We start from the raw sequence: 12,787 nt of genomic DNA, 5'->3' as shown, positions 1-12,787 counted from the left end.
AAAAGCAAGCGCTAAGCAGTAGGAATATTTATTTGTAGAAAAATAATTGTGAATTGTTTATTAGCGGATATGAAATTTTTAAACATGCCTGGCTTTTCCTTTCTCTTTGAAATAAGTAGCTACAGCAAAAAAACGAACGGATGAGGCTTGAATTTACAATGTTTCGGATAACGGATTTTATTCATAAAAACTGAAGAGAAAATTCTAAGATTTGCAATTGTAATGGCAATTTTGCTAGAAAGCAGTCTTTAGCGTAATCGAGGGTTTCGAGACAGGGGTTAGAAAGCGTTGCTGTCGACCGCGAATGTTGGGAAATTGAGATTTTCTATTACAATCGAGTCATAGCAAAAACTAATGTTTCGGTGACCTTTTTGCCTCATTTAAATCCTTTTCAATTCGTCACGCTGTCGTTGATTTTTAGTTTAATTTAGCCGTTAATAGCTAACATAAATTAGTTTATTCAAATTAACAATACTTTAGACTATGGTGTAGCATTTACAGTTAATCGACAGTTTTAGCGATGATCCCAATAAAACTTGGGTCAAAACAAATGTAGGGCTTTAAGAAAAAAGCTTTAAGCAGATAAACCCGGATAAAATATTCTAACAAATCGTAAGTGACTACAATTTGTAACGTCATACTTAATAGTTCTTGTCAGCAGTTCATCAAGCCATCGCCGGTACACTGCCGAACACACGCACGGGATGAGAATCTCAGGATCTCTCTTAGAACGAGAAGGATTTAGGGCAAATTCCACCACGCTGGCTAAGTGCGGATTGGCATATTCAGAAAGTTCTTGTATGAAGAGGTAAGTATCAAATGACATAATATGGATTTCGAGTGGCGTTACTAGCCCCAACGGAATTCCATTATGATTTATCTGTACCTAAAAGTTCCTACGTGGTAGGCAACATTAATATAATGTAACTTGCAAAAGCAATAAATAAATTAAATTTTTCTCATCTTGAGATTTAAATCAAATTCAGATGCGATTCCATTAGCAAATGTAAATTGCGTGCGTGAACGATGCCTCAGGCTCTTGTTAGTTGTAACTAAGTTAGTCAATTCCGTAACTTTTTGAATCATGGCATTAGAATTCAAGAGTCGCCAGGAGGTGGCTGCTTCTTTGAAAATTACATTAGACTCAATTAAAATAATATCAAACATATAGATCAGATGTGTCCCCCGATAACCGATTATGCAACAAAAACATAGTTTTGTTTTCATCGTAATCGTAAAAGGTAGCAAATTCTGCCCCTTGATTGGTTGTGAAAAACAACGAATTTAACCAATCAAGGGGCAGAATTTCCTATCGATTACGATTACTGTGACTACGTTTTTCTTACACAATCGGGGGATTGATGTTGACACGTAAAATTTACTGAGTACTTTTTGATTATGTTAATCCTCAAACGGTGCAACAATAAATTATCATCAAATATAATCTTAGCTAAGAACCATCACGATTAAAAAGGCATTTGAATACAAAAAAAATCGCATAGAAATCAGTCCATCCGTTAAAACGTTAGTCAAAGTCAAAGTCAAAGTCAAATGATTTATTCAAAATAGGTAATAAATTACTCTTATTGATTGTCTGGTATAGTGTTAGATTTGTAAGATAATATAGTGGTGATAATTATAACGCAAACTTAAAACTAAAGCTACGAGGGTTCCAAACGCGCCCAGGTCTGAGAAGAGCCCACAACAAACTCAGCCGGGTATTCTTTTTATTATCACCACTTTACAAATTTATTGAAACTTATTAGAACTATCACAAAGTCGTTAAGCAACTCATTCCCAAGCTTGCTTATCATTTAAATAATCCTTTACATTGTAATAGGATTTTTCAATTAGTTTACGTTTTATGAAAACTTTGAACTTGTTGAGAGACATCTCCAATATGTCTTCTGGAAGCTTATTATAGAAACGTATGGAATTACGAGCAAATGAATTGCTAACTTTACTGAGCCTAGAGGCGGGAATTACAAGTTTATTTTTATTTCTAGTATTTATATTATGACAGTCACTTTTTTTTTTAAATTTATTTATGTTTTTATGTACGTACAGTAAATTTTCAAAAATATATTGATTATGCACTGTCATAATTTTAACTTCCCTAAATTTAGTTCTCAGCGACTCTCGTGGCCCCATACTGTATATGGCTCGAACAGCCCTTTTCTGCAGCACAAAAATAGAATTAATATCAGCAGCATTACCCCATAATAATATACCATATGACATAATGCTGTGAAAGTAACTAAAATATACTAGTCTCGCAGTTTCTATGTCTGTCAACTGGCGAATCTTTTTTACCGCATATGCGGCAGAACTAAGTCTGTTCGATAAGTTATTTATATGAGAGCCCCATTGAAGTTTTGCATCTAACGTTATTCCAAGAAAAATAGCGGTATCCACTAAATCTAATTCCTCATTATTAAGTTGCACAGTGGTTTTGACCTGCTTAACATTTGGTAAAGTGAATTTAATACACTTTGTCTTTTTCCCGTTGAGAAGCAGGTTATTAGCTTCGAACCACTGTACTAACTTGGTGAGAGAATTGTTTACTTCATCAAAAGTTGTTAAGTATCGATTGATTTTAAATAAAAGTGATGTATCATCAGCAAACAAGACTATCCCGTAATTGTCCTTAGCGAGGTAAGGAAGGTCATTGATGTAAACGTTACGATGTCACAGACAAACAAAGATGCCTTTACAACACCCTTCTGTTTGCATTGTAGATTAATAACTGGCTATTGTTCTGCAAAATAAAAATAAAAATTGAACATTTAGCATAGTGTTGCGATTTGACGCGTCGCACGTCGTTGTGCAGTCGTCGAAAAAGTAAAAAGAATATTTTTATAGCACGTGCGTGCAAATTAGGATACCGGTTATGTAATTTTGTTGGCTAGATGCGAACGCGGTTCAAAGTATTTCTTTAAACAACTTTTATGGCTTCACATTATCAGTATAGCTATTATAAGAGATCGTAGTAGCTCAAAACACCATCATTAGCAATGTTAACAATTCAATAGATAAGTCTATCGAATTGTTTTCGAACTTAATTTGTACCAAAAACATTTACAATAAAGAGAAAAAGAGAGTTAAAGTGGACAAGGGAAGCACTTATCTCTAAGAGAGATCTCTAGGTACCAGTGACCCTTGGCATTGCGAGAGCTTATAGAGGGAGTAGAATAGGTACAAAAAGAAGATAGATAGACTTATCTACACTAATATTATAAAGAGGAAAACTTTGTTTGTTTGTTTGTTTGTTTGTTTGTTTGTTTGTTTGCTTGTTTGTTTGTTTGTTTGTTTGTTTGTTTGTACTGAATAGGCTCAAAAACTACTGGACCGATTTTAAAAATTCTTTCACCATTCGAAAGCTACATTATCCACGAGTAACATAGGCTATATTGTATTTTGGAAAAAAATAGGGTTCCGTAAGATATTTGGGTTTTTCGGACACAAGGTGTAAAAAATCAACCAGAAAAGTTACTTATTTTGCGTACGCTGCCTAAACTATAAAAGATAGAACCATAAAATGTTCTAATTAATTGTAGATCTTATAAATATCTACAAAAAAGTCCGCGACACACTATACCCATCTATGTCGAGTGAGGCACAGCAACCATTTTTTTATTTAAAAATCTTGAATTTTTTTTGGACTACATTTAAACGCGTTTATTTTACTCATGCTATTAATCCTTATCAAAATAAATGATTTCATCACTAAGAACAGTTTATGGAGATAATATTTGGTCTTTGAATGATTAAAATTGGACGTTTGGTTTTGAAGTTATGGCGAAATTAAAATATTACGATTTCTGCTGCACGGCCCGTTGTATTATATAAAGAGGTAATGTCGTTAAGTTTGTTTATAGGGGGTAATCTTTAGAACTACTGAACCGATTTTAAAAATTCTTTCACCAGTAGAAAGCTACATTATTCCTGAGTGACATAGGCTATACGGGATCTTTAAAAACCTAAATCTACGCGGGCGAAGCCGCGGGGATCAGCTAGTTATTGATATAGATATTTGAAAGGTATAGATAACGAACAAAATGACATCGCACAAGTGGCCAGGTTTTTTAAAATGAGATCAAAAATATTTATTATAAAATAAAACTTAATACCTAATAAATAAGTTTACATTTGACTAATTTGAAATAAGGTCAAAAACTATTATTTTTGCTTTTATTTTTCAGACCGCTTTTTAAGCACTTATACAAAACCTACTCACTCAAATTATCGCTGACTTCTTTAATAACTCGACTCCCTGATGTCAGTTTGGAAGAAACATATAGGATTTTGAATAAGTAGCCTATAATATTGTTACAGACAGGTTAGACGATATTTTTGAATTAAATTACAAACCTACCAAAAATTAATGTTAATCTTACCATTCGGCGAAATGTATGCCGTACCTGTAACAAAAAAAACACATTTAGCTTTTTCATCATCATCATCATCTCAACGAATCGCCAGCTCACAAGCCTCTTCTCAGAATGAGAAGTGTTCAAAGTCAAAGTCAAATGATTTATTTAAAATAGGTAATAAATTACTCTTATTGATGGTCTGGTATGGTGTTAGATTTGTAAGATATAGTGGTGATAATTATTACGCAAACTTAAAACTAAAGCTACGAGGGTTCCAATCGCGCCCAGATCTGAGAAGAGCCCATTGGCCCTGTTTAGGCCTATTGTCATAGTCCTTTGATACAACTTTGAGAAACTAAGCTTTTCATGCTGTTAATATTTTCAGGTGCATTACCATTCACAAAGCAATAGTGGTTAAATACTCGTGGTTTGACTTGCATCAGGATATCATCAATGATCAACACCATATTACATAGATCAATATATACATTTTGGATTATGAGTGCTGGAAGAAAAAAAAATATTTTCTTTCATTTTAACGTGAAACTATAATATGTAAGTACTATGTATAATATATATGTAAATTTTGGCATTCCACCAAATCAAATGAAGGCTTTTTCCTATTCAATACGCACCACTAAACTTAAGCCTTTCCGTTGTACCTACATATATCATGCCCGTCCTGCCACTGATTATGCGATGACGAGTATAAATCATGCATGCTATAGCATCGTATCATCAATTATAGCAAAGCAAACTTATTGTTCCTTGTTTGTCATAGAATTCAACGAAGTAACGCCTTCTTCAATCAATTACGTTCTATTAGAATTACTTACACAAGCTACGGTCGATTTTCTAGCCAAAGCTTCTAATTTGTATCACGTCTAGTCAACAATTACCGATATTAGCATATCGATGACTATCGACTACTAAGAGTTACGATCTGACTCAGTACCGATATTCTGTCATCATTTAATCGATCTAACTATACTTAGCAATTAAGTGATCGAATGTTTGTGTGCTATGAATAATTGCTGTGATCCGATAAATTGTATTCACTGCAAGCTATTTATTATTATTATAAATGGTTACACGAGATTAAATATCTCTATTCACAGTAACAAACTTACTACCGTTTTCATATTGTGATTATAAACCTATCAATGGGTGACTCTCCATCTATCTATAATAATAATTTATGACTAGACCACGATCTGGCCTCATTATTATTACAAGAGATGATGCAGTCTAAGACGAACAACTAAACGTGGAAAGTGGAGTTTCTTTCGATTATAGTTGCTGTGAAACAAAATATTCATCTATACTAATATTAGGAAAGACGTAAATATTGTAAGTTTGTTTGTTGGGAGTAATCTCTGGAACTACTGATCCGATTTTGAAAATTCTTTTACCAGTAGAAAATTACATTATTCCTTAGCAGCATGGGCTATATTTTATTTTCTTAAAAATAGAGATCCCTACTAAAATTGTAATAAGCTACCCTTGCGAAATCGATGTAGGTCACTAATCTTTATAAAGATGAGAATTGGGATAACACCACTATGTAATCTGTATAAAGTACATAAATCCCTTGTGGAGCTTAGTATTTGCTTTTATAGTATGGTTCTGAAGGAATTTTTAGATTTTCTCTTGCTCCTTACACAACAATTTCAACCAATGTGTAAAAACACAATTATTAAGTAGAGGCTTATACAGAATTGATAAATTCCTTAATGAGAAGATTGCGTGGAACCAACAAGCTGAGCTTTCAGTTTCCCATTACGTTGATAATACTGTACTTTACCTTTATGATTTGAAAAGCGGAACTGCTGATTTTCTTGCCGACTCTTTTCAGTAGATTTTTTTTTCCGAACTGGTAGTAGAATTCCAGATGCAGCACAAGAGACATTTATTGTCCTGTCCCACATGAAATGAATAAATTTTGAAGTTTGAACATTAGACCAGTACTGAAACTTAACTTGGTTTCAATAGACTTTCCAAGAATACGAAATGTGCACCTACTAGGTATGCTTCCGTCCCAATTTGCGAGCCGTACACCAAGTTTTAGTATGTAAAACATGCATTTAAGTGTCAAGGCGGTCGGTGTGTCAATGCGCAGCACTGCGAGCAGCGACCGGCCTTTATCATGCATCTACTACACGCAAAAAATGCTATTCACCATTTATCTCTCCCATATTTGCATGCTATGTGACGTTTTAATGGAGGCATACAATCTCTTTTTACATTTCTCGTGTATTAAATAAGTCATCTATCTCCAACATCTTGACAATGGCCGGGATTGTATTTTCATCTGGCTTTAAAATAAAGTTTCTCCTTTCAAAGTGATTCTTCATATGGGAGTTGTTACACATTTTTTGTTCCTCTGTTCGTTTGTTTTGTCGCAATATAAATGCTATTCAATTTGACATCACTTCAACGTCCTATTTGATTTTATTGTTTGTGACAAATTATTTATTAGGTAGGGAAAATTTCAATTGTCTTTGTTTGACGGTGCGCCATAAGAAAACCTCTGTTTCTATTTGAAATTTATTTCTTCGCAAATCTTACTTAAAATTAAAGCCTTAAATAACCGATTTCTCCGGATCGTTGATAGCGGCGTCGGGTGATATACGGCACCAAGTGCCAACATTACTAATTATACCAGCTAACATAAAAACATTTCTACATTTCTATTTGCGAAGCATATTTATCATTGGTAAGGCATCCAGGTAACCCGGAAGACCGCTTAAATCATCTGAAAGACGTCGTCGTAATCTACAATTAATACTCTTCACCTTATAATGGATTGAAATACGTTTTCTATCCCCAATATATCTTGGGACACTCTGAATACCTACATTGTTGTAATGCAGCTGCGTTGAAGTGAAATTTCATGAAATGTCTTCCTGTATTAAATGGCTTGGAAATAAATTAGTTGTATGATTTCTTCAGTAAGCTTTACACCAGATATAATTTTTGATTCAAAGAAAGTTGCACAAAGGGTGTGCTTATACCCTTCAAAACGTACGCTATAAAAGTTTTATACGTCAAAAACTTATAACAATCTTCGAGATAAAAGTCAAATAAAAGAAGATTAAAGGAACCACAGGATACAAGAAACAGAGACAGGAGAAATTACAGAAAAATAGGCAGCTGATCTCAAGTCAATTTATATAAAAAAGATAACAACAAAATAATTTGGAACACAAAAGAAAGACCCGTCATTAAAGATCATTTATATATTTCTTTTGAATCAACAAAAAATCTTCCACAGGGGTGCGCAGCGAACCATAAAACATGGGAATCCAGCAATTTCGGCACTCGTTTATGTTAATTGACAACCAATTAAAGGAACTTTTTCTTTCTCTTTTTTTATCTGACAGTCGACTGGCAGAGGTTTTTAGATCGTCTCTAATAGATACCAGGTGAGTTAATGGTGTGGGCGACGCGGACGGATACATGGAATTGGGACATCGAATATAATATGTCTGTCCAACCTTTTGTAACTGTTCTTAATCGTAAATAGGAATGTTTTTTAGATATCCTCGTATCGATTTATATCTAATATTGTCGTGCGAATCTCAGAATAGGTTCTAGATTCAACGAATGAATTATCAGTATCTTCTTGATTTATCAGTGAGTTCTGTGTACTAAAACAATATTTCTTGGTTTTTTATGTAATTTGAAAATATTTTTTATAAACTGCGTCAATTTTAGTCAGAATTTCACATCCACCTAAAGATACAGTTTTGAGTAGACACTTGCGTAACATTGCAATCAAGTAATAAATTCAGCGGAACAAGATACACAAGAAATGAATATTCATGATAAGATTCGCGCGAATAATTAATTGACATAAGTACATCATTTATGACAGGATAAGCGGTTTATTGAAGTCTGGAGTGACGTGTGAGATAGCTACATTGTAGACTAAACTCTACAAATTGTATCTACTACTTCACATAGTGGTGTTTATAAGAAAACCTTGAGTTTCAATTCCTGCTAGTAAAAGAGATATGCTCGACAGGAGCTTCCTTCGTGACATAAATCAAAATCTTAAATTCATTGACAAAATACGACTAAACTAGAGAGTTACAAATAAAGTAGAATAAGTTACAAAGAAACTAGAGTTACAAATAAAGTAGGTAGAATAAGTTACAAAGAAACTAGAGTTACAAATAAAGTAGAGAGCATTACCATACCATACAGTGTTTTTATTTTGTACATCTTTTAAGAGGGACGTATGGCCTAGTTGTGACAACGCATACCAATCGATTGCGATTGTTAAGTAACGTTGACCCAAGTCGGTAACTGGATGTGTGATTTACTTTGGAGGCCTTTGGCCTTTTCGTTTCATCTGTGCCTCGGAGAGACGGTTAAGAAGTCGATCCCTATTAGTATCACCAGCACAATAACTGTAAAACCTAAGAATCGAAATCTCGTTTACTTGGTGAGTTTAGGTACAACTCACTAAGAAACGAGATTTTGATTGTTAGGTTTTAGGGTTCTTAGGGTTTAGCGGAAGGATCTGTGAACCCACCGCTTTATTATCCCAAGAAAACTCCTGCTATTATGTGATAAATGGAAAGGAGTCACGAAGATCACAAGGATTCCTCAGTAATGTGGAATAAAGAAAGATCTATTAATAAATATGAGACACAACCAAATTTATTGTTTCTCTCTACTTAATAAAGACTACCGTTTCAGTTTTATCTGGTCCATAAATAATTTGGTTACCTAACTGAAAATTCTGGCTCGAAAACCTGCGCCAGTGATTTAATAGAAGCACCCGGTCATTATTCAGAAGCGAAAGTTTCATTATTCTAAATTTCAGGTCGTCGAAGTTTGTTCGAAGGGGGACTGAACCGCTTTTTTGTCATTGAATTATTATGGACTTATGCTTAAATTATGTGAGTGGCTGCTAGTTTAAGACTTTTTAAGGAAAGAAACTTAATAGAGAAAGAGCCAATGAGAGCCAGAACTTTTTTTATTTTAAAAAGCTGAAAGTTTCTATGCGCATTTGCCCTAACACAGGGAGGAACGATCAGCGACTATGAAGTTTGGGTTATGGTGGCTTTGGCAGATAACAGGTACCAAAGACGCATAAACACTTTCGTCGAAGTAGGTATACATTCTAATATTTTATATTTTCTTCGGAATAGTATTAGAAATCACGTCATGCATTGCCAGACACTTACATAGTATCGTGGCAACCCCCTGCCAGACATCCTTAAACTTTAAGAGTAATAATGCAAAAAATCAATAAGTAGGTAGGTACAGACAGCCTATTGAGGCAACTTTAGGCGCCTGGTGGCCACAGCCACTTATGCTTATTAACTAGCTATTGGGCAGCCTATAGGCACCCAGAATACTGTTGCTGCTGTTACGAAGGCGTTGTAGGAGTGAGGTCATCTTTTTACAGCATGAAAGCTGATGATGAAGCATACCACTCGCACTACAGTCCCTCGACAGCCCCAACATTATTCAGAATGCATTAATAGCCTAGGCAGTTTTATTTCCAAGAGGAAGGTACTAGAGCAACAAATCGCAACGGCATCCAATTAAATTAAAATAGACAAGACAAGAGATGAATAAATATTCAGAAGACATTCACGTGAATGTTAATTAATTTAATGGTACAAGTAGATACGCCATTAGCGACAGAGATAATCATTTTAATGAAGACTTTAGTGTCTTGTACGACAAGTAGACTCTTGTCAGATTCTAAAATAAGCTTTTCTAGGGTTCTGTACCCGGAGGGTGCCAACGGGATCCTATTACTAAGCCTCCGGGTGTCCGTCCGTCTGTCTGTCAGTGGGCTGTATCTTAAGAACCATAATAGGTAGAGTTGCAATTTATAAAGCGTATTTCTAATGCCGCTATAACAACAAATAATAAAAACCAAGACGGCGAATTACAATATGGCTGGCATGCCAATTCGAAAAAATTAAAAAGTACATAGTGTAATATATCATGTACGATGCTACGGAACTCTTCGTGTCCGTCTCGCACTTAACCGGTTTTTAGATAGATGGTGCCTGTCATGTTAATTTGGGAAGCGAGGATATTTCGCATTTCGCATTTGGCACAGGATTGTAACTGTATCTTAACCTAAATCGTCATTTAATTAAGATAACTATGAAGCTGAGGCTGGCATTAAAGCATATCTTCGTAACAACCTAACCCTAATGCATTAATTTACTTTTAAGAAGACAAAATGCAGAATCTATACCTACTAAGGCCGTTACGAATGTGCGAGTAACAACAGGATACTATTTACTAAATAACTTACAAAGACACTCCTATAGGTATTTCATTATCAGAAAAGTGAACTTTTCTGCGACCTATAGACATACGAATCGTAACAAACCAATACAGAAATTATTAAAAGGTTACCTATTATAAATGGTGGCCTGATAACGATTGAAATGGTATTGGAGTAACGGATATTATCTCAAACAATAAACTGTTCACAAAGGTCAATACAATCATAACATTTATTCCTCAAGCTGATTGACACCATATAATAGAGATACGCACAGAGAAGCGTCGTACTATTAAGATATCATTAATAACAATACAGTTCCCTTTGATTAAAGCCAAGTCTATTATATTGGAAGCAATAACACTCAAGACAGCAGCCTAGCAACCTACAGTGCCGCCGGCATAGAAACTCGCGGCGATAACAAGACAAGATCCGGACGTCGTTTCCCGGCAGTCATTCACGGGAATATGAGGATTTATATTGATTGCGATCTGTGGTGGTGGTACGCTCTACGTAGTTTTTTAGTGCTAATCTTAGGACGCTACAGCAAAATTTTTGGAAGGCCTTTTTTATACGCAACCAAAAGTCTACAATATTCGCCGAAACATGTAGGTACCTAAACGAAGTGACCCTATGACTAAATTAATGCTTTTTTAAATTATAGCCTAGCGCATGGCTACAATCAGACCTGCTGGCAAGTGATGATGCAGCCTAAGATGATGCAAATTTCTTGTAATTCAAGCAAAATTACTTCACCCGGCCTCTCTCGGGGTGAGGTACGGTTAGAGGGAAAAGATGACACGCACAGATAACTAAGCCATATCGCTGTTTACGCACGCCATACGCACGTTTTTTCCGTCATCTATGGAAACAGCACTATTATAGGCTCCACCCGCCAACGTGTTGTCGCTCCGATGAAGCGGGCTCTTAATTTGTTAACCACCTTTGCTATTCGTTTCACACAGCCCTGCCGCTTCGAAACCCTTGTATATCGAGCGAAGATCTGAGCTGGGTTGCGTGTGAACGACAATATAGGAGTGCATAGCATGACTAATCTGCCGTGTTAGCATTCACCGCGGTGCTTCACCGGTCGATAATATGAATCAAGGATCGCCGGCGTTTGCTACATGTGTAAATTTGAAACATGAACAGCTTAATTAACAGGTTGGCTCCATGAAATATGGATTTTCTTTCCACGGGTTTCCTTGAACACCGTGATTGAATTCCGCACGCGTGTTGCCGCACTTTTTATCAAGCTTTCTAATTCATCATCACTACCCATATTATACCGTAGACCGTAAAGGTGCGGAAGTTGGAGTACGTCGGCCACATTATGAGAAATAGCAAATACGACCTCCTTCAGCTCATTATTCAGGGGAAAATAGCCGGCAGAAGACCACCTGGCCGAAGGAGAACATCGTGACCAAAGAATTTACGCCAACAACGGTACGGGAAGAATATCCGATCTTTTTTCTGCGCAGCAGCCTCTAAGGTGAAGATAAATTTGTTGGTTTATTGGTTTGACCTTTAATCAAGGAGCTACTGATCGACGTGATTTTTTGCATGGGTATTGTTAATTGTTATGGACCTGGAGAGTAACATAGACTACTGTTTATCCTGGAAAATCAAACGGTTCCCACGGGATTTTTAAAAACCTAAATCCACGCGAACGAAGTCGCTGGGCATCAGCTAGTATCATAATAATTTCTTTAGCGGCTTTAAAGTTATCTTTTTAAATAAGGCTTCGCAACCACTGTCGATACCACTGACAACGGTGAAGTATTAAGAATTTTGCGTTTCACTTTCATTGTGTGATTACTTATTTTACTGTTGCAATAGGTAGGTACTTTTTTGTATCATCATCATGATCAACCCGTCCCCAGCCCACTACTAACCACGAGCCTCCTCTCAGAATGAGAAGGGCTAAAGCCACAGCCCGCCAAAATCCACAAAGAAAAAGATTATCTTTTGATTACAGTACTCTGAACACAGAACTTAAGACCGTTGGCGGTGGGACCGAAGCTTAATTTTCAAGTCAACGAAAAAATTTTAAAAATCCGTCTCATATCTTTATTAGCAGTCATAATTATCATACTTTTTATATTGTCTATGTATGGGCATTTTATTTCCACGTTAAGGGGCGGCACGT

General features: G+C 35.7%; 1 protein-coding gene across 3 annotated transcripts in view; it reads right to left on the bottom strand.

The window, feature by feature from the left end:
• twin (CCR4-NOT transcription complex subunit 6-like twin) overlaps positions 1-12,787 on the bottom strand; it is a 291,402-nt gene that overhangs the window by 102,755 nt on the left and 175,860 nt on the right. For 2 of the 3 annotated variants that reach the window (XM_069501501.1, XM_034972836.2), the window contains one exon: positions 4,398-4,421. The exons of the other annotated variant lie outside the window; for it this stretch is intronic. In XM_069501501.1, coding sequence (XP_069357602.1) covers positions 4,398-4,421 — 24 coding nt within the window. The remainder of the gene's footprint in view (positions 1-4,397; positions 4,422-12,787) is intronic. 3 annotated transcript variants of the gene reach the window in all.

The sequence above is a fragment of the Maniola hyperantus genome, chromosome 10 (assembly GCF_902806685.2).
Source record: "Maniola hyperantus chromosome 10, iAphHyp1.2, whole genome shotgun sequence".
NCBI classification, from domain to species: Eukaryota; Metazoa; Arthropoda; class Insecta; order Lepidoptera; family Nymphalidae; genus Maniola; species Maniola hyperantus.
Note: the sequence above shows the minus strand (reverse complement) of the source record. Positions and strands in the feature narration are given on the sequence as shown.